Source organism: Nyctereutes procyonoides, unplaced genomic scaffold, assembly GCF_905146905.1.
Source record: "Nyctereutes procyonoides isolate TBG_1078 unplaced genomic scaffold, NYPRO_anot_genome, whole genome shotgun sequence".
In the NCBI taxonomy this organism is placed as follows: domain Eukaryota; kingdom Metazoa; phylum Chordata; class Mammalia; order Carnivora; family Canidae; genus Nyctereutes; species Nyctereutes procyonoides.
Genome location: NW_026575129.1, coordinates 4777360 through 4798410, shown reverse-complemented (window position 1 = coordinate 4798410; position 21051 = coordinate 4777360). Strand labels below are relative to the sequence as shown.

The window sequence follows — 21051 nt, the reverse complement described above, 5'->3', positions numbered from 1 at the left end:
ATTATCACAGAGATAATTATGTTTTATAAGTCTTCTAAATTAACTAAACTTTTGTTTGGAACAAAGATAAAGACTACTCTTTTACAAAATGATAATAACCTCCAAAAGTATTTTTGTTTAAACTACTTGGGAGTTTTTACTTTTCAGATGTCACAATGTAATAGAAATTCCACCCAAAATGACTCAGTTGTACTATAAAATCCAGACCAAGGAAGAGCTGAAAAACAATGTAACATTTTGGTTCTCTCTCTAGTTTCCTAGTCTTCGTTATCAGATGAGTGGAAAAACATCTCTCACATTAATGAAATACCAATTTATGTAAAGTTTTCAAGTTGTTTTTTTAGCTGGCTTATTTGTTGATTTTAAAGGTCTTTCTCTTAGTTAAATTTGTACCTGTAGAGAAAACTTCTAGTTTCCTTACTTCTATTTCTGGCTATTGGTTCTATTTAGTATAAGAATAGATTAATATAGGGGCAGCCTGGGTGGCTCAGCGGTTTAGCGCCACCTTCAGCTCAGGACGTGATCCTGGGGACCCGTGGTCGAGTCCCATGTCAGGCTCCCTGCCTGGAGCCTGCTTCTCCCTCTGCCTGTGCCTCTGCCTCTCTTTCTCTGTCTCTCATGAATTAAAAAAAAAAAAAAAAAGACTAATATATAATAAAATGTGAACTGTTTATACCATATAATCACGTGACCCCAACCGAAACCAAATTTTGCTAAGAGTACTCTGTATCTGAGATAACTGAATCACAGATACTTAAAAATTCCATTAGTAGCAAAAATTAAAAATCAACAAACCTGGATTCTGTTCAAAATCATCAAGGAGTTTGTCCAAGTCACTGACTGCTGCTTTAAAATAACTGTCCATCCTACTTGTAGACTTAGTCAGAATTTAATCCTTATATGCCTAGGAAATAAAAAGTTATTATAGTTCATTTAATTCTCTAACATATAAATATTATGCCACCTAACTGCATACAAAGAAACATAATCAGGGAACAGACACAAACAAGTTGCTCTGAAGAATGTACAATAATTCATGAAAACCAACTCTAACAACATAACATACATATGTATGGTATTGTAAATTTTAAGACACTTATCTAAGTACCCATGTTACTTAAGTTACATAAGACAAAGAAGAGGGGATCCTTGGGTGGTGCAGTGGTTTGGCGCCTGCCTTTGGCCCAGGGCGCGATCCTGAAGACCCAGGATCGAATCCCACGTCGGGCTCCCGGTGCATGGGGCCTGCTTCTCCCTCTGCCTATGTCTCTGCCTTGTCTCTGCCTCTCTCTCTCTCTCTGTATGACTATCATAAATAAATAATTTAAAAAAAAAGACAAAGAGTTCATAACTGAAAGCTAAAAACAGTTGTAAGTATCACATACCAAATAATATAACAATAATATGAAATATACTGCAAATAAAAATACTTCATATAAAAACTTGTGGGATTCAGCAAAAGTGGTACTTCAAATGCTTAGAGCTTTAGATGCTTCCATCAGAATGGAAGAAAAATTGAAGACTAATAAGCTAAGAGCAGGAGTTAAAGAAATAGAAATGAACATACGAGAGAGGTACAAAAAAAGTTAGCTTTATAAATAAAGTAGGTAAACCTCTGAGCTATGCCAAGAACTCCCAAATGAGTCTGACACCTTAAAGGAATCTATCAGTGACTAAAGGGATAAAATTAAAAGGACATAGCAGCCTAGCTGAAGGAGCTCCTACTATCTTAAATGGGACAAAAAAAAAAAAAAAGGGGGACAACCAAACATCCAATGAATGTAGGCTACAAAGGACTGAACACAAATCAAATAGCTAAAAAAACAAGAGATAATACTGATATTAAAAACAAAAACAAATAACATGAGGGCTGCCCAGGGAAAGTTCTTTAGATAAGAATTCCAGTTACTAAATACAGATGGATATTACAATTTTAAAAATTATCTTTAGAAATCCTTAATGCAATTAACAGACTAGGCAATAGTTATCAATGTATGCTAAAAGTGTTAGATGAAAGGTTGGAGGGTAACTTTATAATGGTGGGAACAGGCAAATGCTGACTTCCGCTGATCAATTTCACCATCAATAAATGTGGAAGAACCAAACATTATGTGCCTCATGTGGAAGATACAGCATCACATATAATATATTCCTGCCCCCCCAAACTAAACTTGAATTTAACCAAGCTTTTAGAACTAACTGCATATTTACAGGAAATTCAAGCACAGAGGGACAAGTTAGATGATATCAAAACAAAGCAATCAGCTAAACCCAGAAGGTGGAACACTCTATAGCAATGTTCCTCACACTGTCTTTGGTAAATGACCTTTTTTCACAAAAAATTTCCAATCTGTTCCGTACTGTTACTTCTGTAAAATACAATAAGACAATACAAATTTTGCAATAATACATACAAACAAAAAGATATACATCATGCAGCACATTTGAACAGTTGCCTGGGGTGAGGAAGAGGAGTAGGAAATGAGGGGTAAAAGACAATGAACAAATGAAAGGGTTTTACAAGAAACATTTGATGGTTGTCATGAACTGACAATGGTTGAGGTCCAAAAAAAAAAAAAAAAAGGATTTTTTTAAAGAGGAGTTAAACAGATTAGACATAACTTAAGAGAGAACTAAATAAACTGGAAAACCTAGTTGAAGAAATGACCTAAAATGCAGCCCAGAGAGACAAGAGGAAAATATAACAAGTTGAGAGGCATGGATGGCAGAAATCATCCATCATGAGAATGGAGTCCCATAAGGAAGATAGCATGAAACAAGTCTGCTTGAAAAGATAATTCTAGAAAATTTTCTAGAATTGATGAAAAACATAACAGATACAGGTAACTCATTATACCAAGCAATTTAAATAAGGAGAAATTCACAAGTGGACACTCTAATGAAACTTTTGAACTCCAAAGGCTGAACACCCTTAGGAATAAGTCATATTAAAAAGAACAATAATTATGCTGGCAACAGGTAAACTTCAGAACAATTTTCAATAACAGTGACATGTCATCCTAATTTAATAATAAGCATATTACTACTTTTACTTCCGTTTTTAAATTTTGGTTATATCATACATATACAATAGTATGCAAAAACATAAGACACCAAAACAAACAAAAGAAACTTAGAGAAAGAGACAATGCAGGAAAAAGAAGAAAATTCAAAGAAAGTAATTAACATTCTCAGAAAAATAACAATGCAACTATGACACAGGAACAGGAAGCCATAAATAAGGAACATATGGAGAGGGAAAAAGTGATCATGGAAAGTGACAGCAAAAATCTTAAAATTCAAGTGAAGCTTGTTGGATGCAGTGAAAGTGCTAAGAGGGGCATTTATAATTTAAGTACATAGGTTAAAAAAAAGATTTAAAAATCAATCATCTAAACTTGGGAAACTAGAAAAAGGAGAGCAAGAAGAGCAAAACAAATAGCAACAAAGATAACATAGAACAGAAACCAATGAGATTAAAAACAGGAAAATAGAGAAATAGGAAAAAAAAATCACTGAAACCAAAAATGCTGTTCTCTGAAAAACAATAAAGTAAAATTTAAAAAACTAAGCTAGGGGTTCCCTGGGTGGCTCAGCAGTTTAGTGCCTGCCTTCAGCCCAGGGAATGATACTGGGATCCTGGGATCGAGTCCCACCTCAGGCTCCCTGCATGGAGCCTGCTTCTCCCTCTGCCTCTTTCTCTCTCTCTCTCTCTCTCTCTCATGAATAAATTAATAAAATCTTAAAAAAAAAAACTAAGCTAGTCAAGAAAAGAGAGAAACACAAATTACCAATATCAGAAATGAAAGGGAAAATATAACTACTGAAGCTATGGACACTTTAAAGGACAATAAAGGAATATTATTAACAACTCTATGCCCACAAACTTGATAATTGAGATGAAATGCACCAATTCCTTGGAAGATACAAACTACCAAAACTCACACAAGAAGAAACAGATAACCCAAACAGCCCTGTATCTATTAATGAAATAGTATCAATAATTAGTAACCTTCCACAAAACAAATCACCAGGTCCAGGTGGCTTCACTGGTGAATTTTAGCAAACTCTTAAGAAAGGAAGAAATGATACCAATTCGTCATAATCTCTTTCAGAAAAAGGAAGCAGAGGGAACCCTTTCTATTCTTTTTATAAGACCAGCATTAGGGGATCCCTGGGTGGCTCAGCGGTTTAGCGCCTGCCTTTGGTCCAGGGTGCGATCCTGGAGTCCCAGGATCGAGTCCCACGTTGGGCTCCCGGCATGGAGTCTGCTTCTCCCTCCTCCTGTGTCTCTGCCTCTCTCTCTCTCTCTCATTAATAAATAAATTTAAAAAAAAGACCAGCATTACTCTAATACCAAAATCAAATAAAGACATTACAAGAAAGGCACACCACAAACCAATACTGCTCATGAATAAAGACATAAAAATCCTCAATAAAATATTATCAAGTAGAACCCAACGAGGTATTAAAAGAATTATACACAACAACTAAGTGGGATTTATCCAACTATGCAAGGTTGGTTCAACCTTTGAAAATTAATCAATATAATCCACTATATCAAAAGTCTAAAGAATTATCACATAATCATATTGACTGATGGAAAAAAAGGCATTTGACAAAACTCAACACCTACCATGATAAAAACTCTCAGCAAATTATGAGCAGAGAGGAACTTCCTCAATTGGATGAAGAATATTTATAATTATCTACAACTAACATTATACATTATGATGAGAAATTGGATGCCTTTTCCCTAAAGATGGGGATCAAGGAAAGGATAACTTCTCTCACAACTCTTATTTAACATAGTACTGAAAACTCCTCTAGTGCAACACAAAAAGGAAATAAAAGGTACACTATTTGAAAAGGAAGAAAAAAAACTGTCTCTATTTGCAATGACATGATTTTCAATGTAGAACACCCCCCAGAACTAACCTCCCCCAAATAAAGTAGTGAATATAGCATGGACAAAGAATACAAGGTTAATAAACAAAAAATCAAATGCATTTCTATTTATGAGCAAGGAAAAACTAGAATTTGGAACTTTAAAAAATGACATTTATGATAACACTCAAAAAATTAAATACTTAGGTATAAATTTAATAAAATATATAAAGGATCTATATGTGGAAAACTACAAAAATACTGATAAAAAATCAAGAAGATCTAAATAAATGGGAGATATATTCCATTTTTAGGGATAGGTAGACTCAACATTGTTAAGATGTCAATTCTTCTCAACCTGATCTCTGGATTCAACACAATCCCAGTCAAGATCCCAGCAAGCTATTTTGTAGGAGGACTCCGGAAACTCAGAATTCTAAAGTGAATATGGAAAGGAAGAGGACCAGGAACAGCCAACATAATGCTGAAAAAGAACATATTTGGACAACTCTGATTTTAAGGCTTTAAAAGGCTACAATAATCAAGGCAATATAGTACTGGCAAAAGAATGAACATACAGATCAATGATAAAGAATAGAGAGCTGGGAAACAGACCCACACAAATACAGTCAACATATCTTTGACAAAGGGGCAAAGAAAATTAGGAGGAGAAAGGCTAGTCTTTTCAACAAGTGGTGCTGAGAAAACTGGACATCCCTATGCAAAACTATGAACATAGGTACAGACCTTATACCTAAATGTATTTAAAATGGGTAACAGACCTAAGTGTAAAATGCAGTATTTTAACACTTCTTGAGGAAAACATAAGAGAAAATCTACATAACCTTGGGGTTTGGTGGGACACCTGGGTGGCTCAGCGGTTGAGCAGACGTCTGTCTTTGGCTCAGGGTGGGATCCTGGAGTTCCAGGATGGAGTCCCGCATCGGGCTCCCTGCCCGATGAATAAACAAAGAACATCTTAAAAAACAAAAAACAAAAAAAAACCCTTGGTTTTGGTGCTGAGTTTTTATTTATTTATTTATTTAAGATTTTATTTATTAGAGACAGAGAGAGAGAGAGAGATGCAGGCAGAGGGAGAAGCAGGCTCCATGCAGGGAGCCCGACATGGGACTTGATCCTGGGTCTCCAGGATCACGTCCTGGGCTGAAGGCGGTGCTAAACCGCTAAGCCACCAGGGCTGCCCTTATTAACTTATATTTAAAAGATTTTCTTTATTTATTCATTCATGAGAGACACAGAGAGAGAGAGAGAGGCAGAGACACAGGCAGAGGGAGAAGCAGGTTCCATGCAGGGAGCCTGATGTGGGACTCCATCCCCGATCTCCAGGATCTCGCCCTGAGCCAAAGGCAGATGCTCAACCGCTGAGCCACCCAGGAGTCCCTGTGAATTTTTAAATATAACACTGGTATGATCCATGAAAAAAAAAAAACCTGATTAAGTTGGGCCTTATTAAAATCAAAAACATCTGCTCTGAAAAAGACACTGTTAAGAGAATGAAAGTTAAGCCACAATCTAGGAGATATTATTTACAAAACACTTATCTGATAAAGGACTTGTATCCAAAGTCTACAAAAAACTCCTAATGTTAAATAGAAAACAAACAATCCAATTAAATGGGCAAAAGTTCCCAACAGACACCTCACCAAGGAAGATAGGCAGTTAGTGAATATGATAAAATGCTCAACATCATTTGTCTTTAGGGACTACAGATTAAAACAATGAGATACCATTTCACGTCAATTAAAATGGCTAAAATCCAAACAACTGACAATACCAAACACTGCAAGGATGATAATCAGCAGGAACTCATGTTTATTCTTGATGGGAATGCAAAATGTTCCTTTGTCCACACAAGAACTTAAGATGTGAATGTTTGTAACAGCTTTATTTATATTGCAAAAACTTGGAAGTATTCAAAATGACCTTCAGTAAGTGAATGGATAAACTGTGATACACTCATGCAATGGGACAGTATTCAATGATATAAAGAAATAAGCCAACAAGCCACACAAAATGACATGGGTGAGTCTTAAATACGTATTGCTAGGTGAAAGAAGCCCCGTCTTTAAAATTCTACACACTGGGGATCCCTGGGTGGCGCAGCGGTTTGGCGCCTGCCTTTGGCCCAGGGCGCGATCCTGGAGACCCGGGATCGAATCCCACGTCGGGCTCCCGGTGCATGGAGCCTGCTTCTCCCTCTGCCTATGTCTCTGCCTCTCTCTCTTTCTCTCTCTGTGACTATCATAAATAAAAATTAAAAAAAATAAAAATAAAATTCTACACACTGTACATGGGACACCTGGATGGTTTAGTTGGTTAAGCATCTAACTCTTAATTTTGACACAGGTCATGATCTCAGGGTCATGAAACTGAGCCCTGCCTTCAGTGCTGTGCTGGGCATAAGATTTTCTCTCTCCCTCCTCCTCTAACCCTACTCTGCTTCTCACTTACTCTCTCTCTCTTTAAAAAAAATCTATATACTGTATCATTCTAATTATATGACACTCTGGAAAAGGCAAAACTACAAAGAGAGTAAATAAACACACAAGTGATTGCTTTGTGGTATAGGGTAGGGGATCGTTGAACAGGAAAAAGCACAGTGGATTTTTTTAGGGTGGTGAAACCATTTTGTATAATACGATAGTGGTAAATACAAGACAGTAAACATTTGTCAGATTAGAGCACAAAGAATAAACCTCAAGTATGCAAATTTAAAAAAATATTTAGAAGGTTGGGTGATCTCAAAATGGAATGCAGAATGTGACAAAAGAGACTAAATTTATTATAAATGTATAAAACAATCTTACTGAAAGGGGTGGAGGAATAAAGTGCTACCTTTGGAAATGAGTGAATCTGTAAGGCTGAATTGAAAAAAGGAAGAGGGGCATTGTGCTCTAGTTGATAAAGTTGTTTCCAATGGGGGTATGGGTTAACAATTCTGAAATCATTATATATGTATACTGGATTGAACTGCAATTAAAAAGTAAATGGAATGGCTGCTTATGGGAGCCAGGTTTCTCCTTGTTGGCAGGGAAGGTTAGATAAGCAAAAAGGCAAGAAGCTAAAATGATCCACGTGGGAATGGATTTGAATTGGAGACACTGGTATAAACTCATGGCTAGTTTAACATGGATACAAATGGTTATACATCTGTGCTAATTTTTTACCAGAAGTATTTATAGATACTAGTATAAACACCTATATCTCTTGCTCTGTTAGCTGACAGGGCCTAGAAGCAAGACATCCCGTACTTAGCATAACAAGCCTACTTAGCACCCAGAGCATGGTTTCTCAAACAAAAGGAACCAAGGCTCCTTGGAGGGAGAAAAGGCTAATTCTAAGACTGGGGCAGAAACTATACAAGATGAGCATGGAGCATCTTGTAATCCCAGAAAGCACATATACACATGCACACATGGGTGTATACACACACACAATAAAGGAGGTATATCAAAGGAGTCAACTGAAAGAGCTCCCAAAGGCCAAAGCGGGAACAACTAAACAATAGAATATATAAACCAAAACTGGTTTATAAGGCAAAGCATTAAAAAAATGAGTTCATACTAAGATAAATAAATAGGGAATAGGACAAATATTCCAAATAGAAAAATTCTGAATAATTTACATAGACACTTTGTTCTCAGGGAAGTGGAACATAACTGCTCCTTAAGTGTGCTGCACATACTTTCTTCTCAAGAATACAGTATAGAAAGGGAGAAAAAATAATTTCACAGTGAAGAAACCTGACAAACTCTACCTCTAATTATGAGAAAAACATCAGAAAAACCACAACTGACATTCTACTAAATAGCAGAGTAGTGATTCTCAAAATGTTCGAGAGCATCAAAAACAGAACGTCTGAGAAACTGTCACAATCCAGAGGAACTGAAGGCAACGGGACTAATCAGGGTAATGTGGTATCTTCCATGGACTCCTAGATTAGAACATATTAGAGAAAAATCAAAGAAGTGTGAATAAAGTATGGACTTTGATTAATACTAATGTATCAATACTGGTTCATTAATCATGGTAAGTGTACCATATTAATGTAACATGTAATAATAGGGAAACTGGGTATAGGGTAAATTGGAACTCTGGACTATCTTTCCAATAATCCTAAAAATCTAAAATTGTTCTAAATAAAAGATTTAAAAAAAAATGACGGCGTTGGAAAACAAACTTGAGAAAATATCCCAGAAAGCAGAATAAAAAGAAAGGGAAAGCAAATAAGCAGAAAGATTAGAAAAGTAATCTAATGAGGTCTGATATTCAAATAACAAGAAGTCCAGGAAAAAAGTGTAGGAAGGAAAAAAGGAAGAATTTGTCAAATAAAATACCTCAGAACTGAAGGATATGATCTCCAGGTGGAAAGGGCCCAGTTAGGGCCCAACACAATGGATGAAAAATCCTTATCAAGCCACATCAACTTAAAATTTCAGAATACCAGAGAGACCAACCCATTTCAAGCTGTAACTGCGTCTCCCACCTCTCCCTTACACTTCTAACCTCCCCATCCCATCCTGCTCTCCTTTTTCTCTAAAGTACTCATTTACTTTACAACCTTGTAACTTTTTGTATAACAAGTTTATTACATTGTTTACCATCTGGAACACCTGCTCTGTCTAAGAAATTAAGCTTCATGAGGGTAGATACCTTGTATTTTTGCTCACGAATATATTCAAAGTATCTTGAACAATGTTTGCTACATAAAATATGCTTATTACAGACTTAGTGAATAAATAAAAGCTTTGAGAGAGCAAAAGCAGGTCACATACAAAGGACTGGTTATCATATCAGGCATTAGACTTCTCAGTAACAACACTAGAAGTTAGAAAACAATGGAATCATGCCTCCAAAATTCTAAAAGTAAATTATTTACAACCTGGAATTCTATATTCAGCTATCAGTCAAGGTGAGGGCAGAAACTTATTTGATTTTTTTACAAGATTTTATTTGACAGAGAAAGAGAGAGAGGGAGACAGCATAAGCAAGGGGAGTAGCAAGTAGGAGAGGGAGAAGCAGGCTTGCCAGTGAGCAGAGGGTCCGACAGGGGGCTCGATCCCAGGATCATGACCTGAGCCAAAGGCAGATGCTCAACCAACTGAGCCACCTAGGTGCCCCTGAGGGAAGAATTTTTAAAAACATATTTAGACAGGCAAGACCCAAAAACTTTGCCTCCTCTTCAGTCTCTCTTCTCAGGGGCCAACTGGAATATGTACTCTACCAACATGAGGGAGACAAGAAGAAAGAGGAAGGGCTGAAGTCCAGAAACCGGCTATTCAACACAGGGAGAGACAACTGTAATTCAAAGATGATCAAAAAAGAAAATACACCTCAAAGACAGCTGTGCAACAACAGGCCTAGAAAGCAACACATGAAGATAGACGCAGGGTGACAATTACAGGAAAGATGTTGCAAAACAAACAACAGACATTTTGAATCTACCAAAAGGAGATTTACACATCTTGTCTGAGGGGTTTTCAATAGATTAAATAAAAGATATATAAGACAGGGCACCTGGTTGACTCAGTCAGTGGAGTGTGCAGCTCTTGATCTCAGGGTTATAGGTTTGAGCCTCATGCTTGGGATAGAGATTAAATAAAATCTTAAAAAATATGTATGCATATAAAAGATACATTTAAAAAAGATAAAACATACATTCATAAAGATATATAAAATGTAGATATATGAGAACTGAGGTAATTACAAACTCTAGGAAAAGCAAAAATTATATAAAAAAAGAAATAGCACAATATACCTGGCTCACCTGTACACATTATGTACATAGTTAAATGATATAAACACTAAATAACGATTTAACTAAAAATTAACATAAAACTAATCTGCAAATAAGAGATGAGGAAAAGTGCAGTGTTTACAGGTTGGGTAACCTCAACTCTCATTTTCTGTAATAGGAAATTGGTATATAATATCTATAACTATGGTAGGATGGGGAGACACTATATAAGTAAGCAGGTTATTTAAAAATCTAGAGATAGAAAGAGTTGATCAACAAAAATAAATAAAGACCGGGATAGTCATTCATTCTGCAGGAGCCTTTGCCAGAAAGGGTTCTTCTATAAGAGAATGAAGCCTGAATCCCCTAAGGCATCCACTTTATGTAATGAATTACCTTCTTTCCTACCTTCTTAAGTATTACTAGTTTTAAACTATTGAGGGAACAGTAGCTCAACTTATTTTCTGTGTTTTGTGATCCTAATGAGGAACACTGATTGAGAAAGGCTGCTTTTCTAGAGTGCGATTCAGGAAAGTGAGGGAAAAGATTATTGCTTTTCATTTTAAGTCTTGTAGTCTTATTTGACTTTTTAAATTATGTACAAGTACCCCTTTGATAGCCATTAACATTATATTAAAAAACATACTAGCAAAAAAGTAGTAAAGGAACTCTGAATATAGAACATATTAAAAACATAAAGCACAGGACTTAGCAGCTTTAGAAATAGTCTCGTAGGGCAGCCCGGGTGGCTCAGCAGTTTAGCGTTGCCTTCAGCCCAGGGCCTGATCCTGGAGTCCTGGAATCGAGTCCACGTATTTACGTACACGTAAATAAACCTCTTCAGATTAGGGAGTATGTCATATTATTTTTGTGTCTTCATGATGTACGTGGTAGATTATTGGCACAGTAAGTTCAGCTTAGTTGAATGAAATGGGAAGTATGTGCAGCTTCAAATTTCATGTACAGTATTTGTATTATATCTTATGTAAATTGTTGGATTCTATTTTTATTTAATTATCTTACCTTTTCTATACCTTTTTAAATACCTCAAGTGACTTAGTGCTTAGTAGTACTTTGCTACATGGGTAGAGATAAGTCTGTAAATAGATATTCAATGAATTCCATAATTTTTTAGAAAAAGTGTTTTTTTCTAAGACTTTTTAATTTTTTAATTAATTAATTAATTCATTCATTCATTCATTCATTCATTCATTCATGAGAGACACACACAGAGAGAGAGAGAGAGGCAGAGACACAGGCAGAGGGAGAAGCAGGTACATGCAGGGAGCCCGACATAGGACTCAATCCTGGGTCTCCAGGATCATACCCTGGGCTGAAGGCAGGTGCTCAACCACTGAGCCACCTAGGCGTCCCTATGATAACCTATTTCAGGTAATGTTTTTACTCACCTGACCCCTTACGTACTCTCAGATTTACTATCAAAGATTTACAATATTTACTTTATAGAAGATGGCTTTAGGGCAGCCCCCGTGGCGCAGCGGTTTAGTGCTGCCTGCAGCCTGGGGCGTGATCCTGGAGACCTGGGATAGAGTCCCACGTCGGGGTCCCTGCATGGAGCCTGCTTCTCCCTCTCCCTGTGTCTCTGCCTCTCTCTCTCCTCTGTGTGTCTCTATGAATAAATAAAATCTTAAAAAAAAAAGATGGCTTTAAAAAAATCTCATGATTTAACAAAAATTGGCAGCAACATATAAGATTAATTAGAAAACCAACAAAACCAATAGTAAAAAGACACCTAAAATGGTTTAGATGAGAGATGATGAGGGCCTGAACGGACACAGTGCAGAACAGATGGAAGGGAGATCGACAGAAAAGTGCTAAAGAATGGGATATTCTGGAGAGGGAAAGCAAGGGAGAAAGCTAGGATTACTGTCAGGTTTCTATCATGGGCGACTGGGTAGACAGTGGTACCACTTGACCATGACGGGCAATACAAACAAGAGCAGGACTGAGGGAAAACAGGAGTTCACATCTGGACTGTTGTTTGAAGTACCTTGAGAACATCCTGGAGGAGATGTCCAATAGGCAGTTCAATATAAGGATCTGGAATGCAGGAGAGAAGTCTGAGAGAGATAAAAGATTTGGGAATTGGCAGCACATAGCTGTTAATGGATGAGATCACCTACAAAGAGAATATAGAAGAGGGCAGGAGCCTGACATCAGAAAACTAAAGACCACAATTAATATTCCTAAAGCCCTTCAGGATAAAACTTTGCTCAGAGTTATATGTACTTCTATATGAAAACAGCCAATATATAATGTTAAATGACAAAAAATCAAATTGCAAAACATCATGCACAGTATAAAACCAGTTTTACATATAAGTTGTTTTGAAAAAAAAAAGTGTTAGTAAAGGCACAGGAGAAAACCATGGAGGGCAAACATCAAACTGAAGGGTATCTGATTTTGCAAGTCTTTTATACTTACATTATGTATCTCCATAGTATTTTAGTTAATTAAAAAAAATACTACTTTCATAACCTGGAGAAAAGATAATTTTGCTCCTTTCCTAAAATATACATATATATATATATATATATATATATATATATATATATATATATATAGCACGTATCCTTACAATACAAAAAAGATAATAAAAGTCTGTTAGAAAAACACATTGACACTGGACAATAAATGGGCAAATAATACAAACTAATAAGATTATGAAAAATATTCAAAGCACAACTCTGTACTATCAACATAACGTGAATTAGAATACATATGATTTGTTACCTACTAAATCAGAACACAATTTTTTTTTAGCAATCTCTACACCCAACATGAGGCTCAAACTCAGGAACAAGAGTTGCCTAATTTACCAACTGAGCCAGTCAGCCACCCCCATAATTTTTTCAAATAATAAAAGTGCTCAATGTTCGTAAGGGTATACAAGAAGAGCACCTCAGACACTGCTGCTAGGAAGTAAACTGGTACACCCTCTCGGACAAACAGTCCCCAGAGATTGCATCTGATTTAACAATTCTCTTTCTTTAAAAATTCAAGAAAATAATTCAAAGCAATTGTAAACATGCAAAGATATTTCACCAAATCATTAACTGAAACCATCTAAACACCAACATTAGGGCACAAAAAAAATTACATAGGCATCGAAAGTAATTCTATTTCTAGAGAAACATTAGCACGGGTGTGGGGGAAACACATCACAAAGAACTTTCAACTTTGCAGTGTTCCTAATAGTGCAAAATTTCAAAAAATGTAAAAGTGCATCAATGCAAGAATACTTAAATCAGCTTTCTCAAACTGGTGTGAGGACCCCTGGAAGACCCAAAATCTTTTTAGGGGTCCTTCCTTTTCCAAACACCTATCTATGCAAGGCTGGATATTCTTAACGTGCTTTAGCATACACAATAGCACACAAGAGTGAAGGGAGAAGCAAATATTGAGAACCCAGCTGTCTTCTATAAAGCCAGACATCAGTGGTCTGCAAAAATAAAGACAATGCCGCCCTCCTCACTAAATTTTTTAAAGAAAAAATATTTTTCAAAGTATTATTTAATTCAACATGCGACGGGTTTTTAATGCATAATCCAAAAATTTTTTCTGAGTTTTAGTTTCTAAAATACTAAATATACTGCATAAATATACCGGAGAAAAACTCTTAGTCCTCGATAATTTTTAAGTTTGTAAAGGGATCCTGAGACCCCACGGGGTTAAAAAACTATGATACCATCATATTATGTAACATGATGATTGGGATGATAATTAAATGGGAACAGTGCTTTGCTCCTGCATTACTTGGACAATGAAACGTCATAAAGTCATGCTTAATTAAGATTTTAAAAACACTTAAATTCAAGCAAAAAAAGCAGGCAATCCAAACTCTATATAAAATCTCATCATCGGAATTAAGAAAAATGCCAAGAGGAAAAAAAAAAAAAGGCCTGGAAGGTAAAAAGTCAAAATATTAACTGTGGCTGATTATCTTTAAGTGGTGGAATTATGGCTTATTATTTTACCTTGATCTTTATAGCACGTCTAAGATTTTGTTTTTGACACTAAGCATGCAGGTTTCATACCCACGGGAGAAAAATCCATAGTTTTCCTAGACCGAAGCATTACACTTCTGCCAGTGCGGAAGACAGGAAGCTCAACATAGTCATTTAAGGAACCTGATTCGACCAAACAAACTGCCCATTTCGTTAAACGAAAAAGATGAAGTTATCAAACGCACGGACTGGTTTCCAGACGGGTCACACGGAGCGAGATCACTCCGTCTGCAATAATCTGCAATCACGGTAGTACGGGTAAGTCAACATCTGAAAGTTAGGTCATCTTTTAGAATTTGCCAGAGGTGCCAAAGGGAAGAGGCCGAGGTCGAGGCGCAGCACCGCATCCCTGCGGAGCCGGGAGGCCGAGGGCAGGGCTCCGCGCCGGCCCGCTCCTTCCCGCGCAGGCCGCCCGTCCGCAGCCCCCAGCCCCCCAGCCCCCCAGCCCCGCAGCCCCGCAGCCCCGCCGGTCCTGCCCTCCGGGCTCTCCGGGGCCGACGCGAGCCTGGACGGCCGAGATTTCCCGGCCAGGTCGCTGGGCCCCGGGAGGGGAAGGGCGCGGGTCGGGGGCCCAGCGGCCACCCCGCCCCCTCCGCGCAGCACAGGTGAGCCGACGCCAGGCGGCCTGCTGCCGGGGCTCTTACCTGCCCACACCCCGAGAAGCTCCGTGGGGCTCGACGGCCGCCGCGCAGCGCAGCGCAGCGCAGGGCGACCCCCGCCGGGAGTCCCGGGGCGGCTCCGTCGGCTCCGGGTTTGTTTTTCCCCCGACCAGTTGGGGAGGAGGGGAGGGGGCGGGGGGCTGGCAGCGCAGGCGCAGAACAGGCTCCCGAGGCTCGCGCACGCCTGCCCTGCGCCCGCGGCCTCCGCCGAGCCCCGACGCGCCTGCGCGCTGCTCCGAGCCCCGGCGGGGGGCAGGGCTCTCACCGGAAGTGCCGACGAGGTAGAGACCCGCTTTGCGCGGGGATGGGTTTCGCGTTGGACGCCCGGGGGCGCGAACTGCGAGGCCGGCGAGGCCAGCTGCGTCCGTGTCCGGCTTCCGTTGCCCTCCGTCGACCTCGCGTCGGCTTCCCCCGCCCCCAGCCTGCGGCTCTGCAGCCGGCGCGGCCCCGGCGCCCCCGCCCCCAGCCCCCCAGCCCCCCTGCCTTGTCGCTTCGCACAGCGGCCGCCGCCGCCCTCCACGCCCGCTGCAGCCCAGGGCCCGCGCCCGGCCCTTCGCCGTCGAGGCCGAGGCTGTGCTGCTGCTTCGCCCGCGGGGCCCGGAGGCTCAGCCGCCTCCCCGCCCCTAGAAGGACCGCTAAGCCTCGGGGGACCCGAGCCCCTCTTGGGATGCAGGCTTGCGCTCGTGGGGCTGCACTATTTTTACCGCGTGTTTCCTATGAATCGAGGGAAGAAGAGAGAATATGTGGAGAGAAAAATCCATCTGTTGCTAAAGCGTTTTGCCAGCTCATCGTCCACCCTGGGCTTTAGGAAGTGAAGTGTACGGGTCGGGGGCCCCGGGCGGCCCCGCGGGTTGACCTCCGGGCGCGCGCGCTCTCCCCCCAAAGCAAGCCTTAAAAAAAAACTTCTGGAGTTCTAATATCTCAGGACTATTTCAGATGTGATTTATGGCGAAGGGCTTGAGAATCGATTCGGATTCTAAATCTGCAGTTCGCAACTACAGTTTGTGATCTTTTAAGGATACGGAATCCTGATTTTCTCTCTCTAGCCTCGCTTTTACTTAACTCTGAAATAAGACGGTGTGGTTTTAGCCCAACCGTGAAACTTCTGACAGCTGAAAATAACTTACTGAGCACCTACCATGCGGCAGACACCGCATTAAATGCTTTGCTTGCATTATCTCATTTAATCTTAAATTGCACAGTACAAAGTGCATTTTCTCTACTATGTGTGAGGTGTTTATTTGCAGATAAATGAGGTCACTGCCTTTATGGAACCACCGTCTAATAACAGAGACTCATGTATGCAAATGTATATTTGGGGTAGAAATATTTACATAGAAGTATTCATATAGTATAATGCATATATATATATATATATATATATATATATATAGTGTTAGGACAAAGCATAGAAATAGAAAACACTGACACCTTAGAGATAAATAGGAAAAGTCTATACGTGAATGGTCAACTCACAAAATAGGAAATTTCAGTGCCTACTGCATGTTTTACTAATGCTCAAACTCATTAACAATGAAATGACAAAAGATACTATTTCTAGTGTATCTAATTAGCCAGTTTGTTTAAAACATGCATGAACTCCATTGGTGAGGGTAGAGTGAAATGAACCCTTATCCTGTTGGGATGTAAATTAGGAAAAGATTTTGGAAAGTAATTTACCAAATCAGATGAAGGAACGGTCACATGACCTAAAGTAATAATTTCCCTTCTGGAAATCATAAGGACATATTCCAGAATACAAAGATGAAATAACAATAAAGTGAACAAACTCCCCCAAACTGAAATGCCTTTCACATACAAATGCAATTGTACTTAGTGTAACATTTATTTTTTTATGAGTATTTCCTCCTTACTAGGAGCTGTAAGGATACAAAAATGGATAATTTATGAAATTTGTCCTAAAAAGTTCACAATTCACTGTGTCATTCTTTTATTTAGTAATATAAATAGTTGAGAGGTTGCTACAATATAATAAAATTACAAAATGTTTTGGGAGCTTCTGTGTCAATTAAATTTCCTATGATTTCCTTTGCTGATTGAAATGAAGAAATCTGCACATGAAGTGCACATGTCAAATAAAAATATTAATGAAAAAGAGTCCTTTCAAAGTTTGAGTAATAATTACCGGAAAACTCCATGTATCATATTTGACCTCTAAAGATCTCAGTTTATGACTAAATGGTATAGACTTCAGGAATTCATCCCAATTGTAACATATTTGACCAATTTATTCTTTCGACTTAAATCATTGCTTGGACCTTAAGCATGTTTTATTATTTTGTTTTCTATTATTATTATTTTGAAAAGTAACCAGAATCTTGATTATTTTAAGAGGCTTCAATTCCACAGTAATATGAATTTACAAAGCTGTCCCCCCCCCTTTTTTTCTTAGCTATTCCCTTTTCATTAGTAATCTGGATGGAGAAAATACCAGAAGCAAATGAAAATAACAATTACAATTATTCATTTGTTTCATGGCTGGTCTTACACTATAAGCAATGTTAGGACAAGGGGCATTGCTCCCAAACATAGAAAGCGACATGGAACTATTAACCATTAGTATTTCATGCTATCTAACCATGTTAGAACACTCATGTTACAAGGAAAAGAGCTATTTTTTTTTAATTATCTGCTTAGGGCCACTTAGATCAGCTATTTGGAGCAATTTCACTAATGAAGAAATGGTTACGCTTTCTGTGACCATGAGAACTAGTGTTTTATTTTTTTAAGATTTTATTTATTTATTCATGAGAATACACAGAGAGGAGAGAGAGAGAGGCAGAGACACAGGCAGAGGGAGAAACAGTCTCCATGCAAGGAGCCTGACGTGGGACTCGACCCTGGGTCCCCAGGATCATGCCCTGGGCTGAAGGCAGCACTAAAATGCTGAGCCACCCGGGCTGCCCAGAACTAGTGTTTTAAAATGCTTGGAAAGAGTGAAGGAAATCCACTAAAATACTAACATACTGTGATGATCTTTGGAAGGTGAAATTATGAGTGATTTCTCCTCTTTCTAGTTTTTTATATTTTCCATGTGTTTTACAATGAGAACATATGACTTTAATAACCCAAGGGGAAAATGGAACACTTAGTTTTAAAAAGTATTTCTAAATTTACAATTGAGTCAACCAATTAGTTTACATTCCTTATGTAAAATATATTGCATTACTATGGATCATAAAGAGTGAAATAACCCAAAAGGATGATAAGCACTTACGTCTGAATACTGTCTCAGGGGTGGCAACAGGTACAGTTCTCCCCATGGCTCATATAAGATACAGCTTCAACATAATGACACAGGTTCTCTAGCAAGGAAGTCAGAATTCTTTGCCAGATATTTCCAGTTCTCTCTTCTGGGCATATGATGGCAATGCACTTCCGGGCTCCCTTGTGGTTGAATAGGGCCATGTGACTGATTCAGGCAAGTGAACTGTGAAAAGTGAGTGACATGTGTCTTTCTGGACTGGATTTTTTTCAGCCACCAATGTGAGATATTCTAAAGTCGGCTTCCCCTCTGGCACAGCAACGGGCAAGACTTGATACTGTGGCTTCTCCATCGATCTGAGTGCTTGAGAGATTCCAATGAACAAATCACTTCTAGAATAGATAAACTTTGTTGTTATATGCACTGAGATTTTGGGGGTGATTTGTTACTACAGCATAGCTTAGCCTGTCAAGGCATATAAACTTTGTTTTACGCCTTTGAGATTTGGGGGTGGCCATTCTGAATGACACACTGGGTGCCTCAATGAGACTCTGTCGCAGCACTGTTTGCTAAAGCTTTTCCTTCATAGATGAACTACTCACTATTCATTATAATATGCCAGGTAAATACATTTTGTTATAAATGAGTACTTCTTTCTACTACTTCTCAGAGTGACAGTGAATCTTTTTTGCTTTTAATTTTTTTATTATGGAAAATGTCAGTCACATGTAAAAGTAGAGAGAATAGTACAATAAACCTCTCAGCTTTAGTATCAACAACTCATGGTCACATCTTATTTCATCTATAAATTCACCCACTCTACCCCTTACCCCACAGCTGTATTATTTTGAGGCGAGTATAATTTATCATATCTTTTCACCTCTAAGTTTTTCTACGTGTATATTTAAAAGAAAATATTTTACAAAGTAGAAATGATAATTCAATGAACTCCTTCATATGCAATACCACCATCTAATTCCAATATGGACAAACTTGTTTCATGTATACCCTTACTTATATTATTTTGAAGCTTATACCATATGTCATATCATTTCATTCATACATATTTCAATATGATTTCTAAAATAAAATTGCTCTTTATAAAAGCATAATTTTCACATCTAAATATTTAACAATAATTCTTCAATAATGCTAAATACTTAGCTTCTGGTATTAATATTTCTAATTGTTTCATAAATGTCATAAGTTTTAAGTAGTTTGTATAAATCAGAATCCAAATAAAGTCAACATTTTGGGATTGATTGATGTCTAATAATGTTCTTTCTTTTTTGTTCTTGCACTTTATTTTTTTAAACAGTCTTGAGGGCTGTAGAATTATCAGGATTTGGACCTTTTTTTTTACACTTTAGTTCACTTTTATTTTTCTTGTATAAAACTATGTGGTAGCCACAGTATCTTTTAACCTACTCCTCTTGCCTCTATATTTCCTATAAGCTCGTAGCTAGATCTGGAGGTTTGGTTTGATGTGGGTTGGGTTTTTTGGCAAGGCTGCTCCGTAAGAGGTGTTACATACTTTCATCAGGAGACATGATACCTGAGGGCTCTTTCGTTGACATTAGTGACCATTGATGATCACTACTTGGATCCATTCTTTCATCTGGGTTTGCAAAATGATGATATTCAATTATGTCTATTTTATTCATTGATTGGAATTCTACTAGGGAAAAAATTTTCCTCAATAGCTATTTAGTTTTCCTCGAATATAGTTCATGTAGGAAAGGGAAATTAAACATTTGACCTTTTACTTTACTGACGGTTTCCAGAAAAATGAGTCGTTTCCCTTGTATCCTCTAAAGGAGACCAATGGCAGTAGAGGAGAGAGGGTTAATATATGTAAGATATATATATATATATGTGTGTGTGTGTGTGTGTGTGTGTGTGTGTATTTGCATGTATGATACTAAACAAGTTCTTTAGATTTTTTAAACAGATTTAAGCATTTATTAATTGTTCATCCCAATGTTTAACACTGTAATGAACATGTTCTATTCATTGCCTTAATCATAATACAATATATATTATTAAGATGGTCAAAGGAATCATAATTAAATTTTAATCAGATTAGGATTCACTTTTTATTCTAATGTTAGATTTCTACTATTTTCTAGCAATTCATAAACAAATCAATAAGAAAAGACTTTTTTTTTTTAAGAAAAGACTTTCAAAACCATTAGTTGCTTTTATATATCTAAGGATAGTCACATCTGAATTCATCTGGAAAAAATTCAAAGATATAGGCATATCATAATAGTACACAGTTACACTAATTTTATATTTAGAAGCGAGCATAAGGAAACTCACCAGAGTTCAAATGTGTTCAGATGGTATTAACAATTTCAGGCAATCTAAAGTGGGAAGAAGCAACTGTTGATGATCCAATTCCACTGCCAGTTAGCACGTAAACTGGAGGCAGAAGGAGAACTTAAATTCAAATCAGAGAAGTGAGATTAATTATTTGCCTTGTCAGTTGCT

General features: G+C 38.0%; 1 protein-coding gene across 3 annotated transcripts in view; it reads right to left on the bottom strand.

Moving 5' to 3' along the window:
• The window catches only part of ZFYVE16 (zinc finger FYVE-type containing 16), a 51317-nt gene extending 35864 nt beyond the window's left edge, over positions 1–15453 (bottom strand). For 2 of the 3 annotated variants that reach the window (XR_008666746.1, XM_055342247.1), the window contains exons 1-2: positions 15318–15453; positions 796–904 (exon numbers count right to left, since the gene is read on the bottom strand). Coding sequence is in view for 2 of the 3 variants with exons in the window: in XM_055342247.1 (XP_055198222.1) it covers positions 796–865 (70 nt within the window). In the remaining variant the exon portion in view is untranslated. Of the gene's footprint in view, positions 1–795; positions 905–12656; positions 12716–15317 lie in introns of those variants that run through there. The other variant, XM_055342248.1, reaches the window with a different exon arrangement.
• Between the last annotated feature and the right edge of the window lie 5598 nt (positions 15454–21051).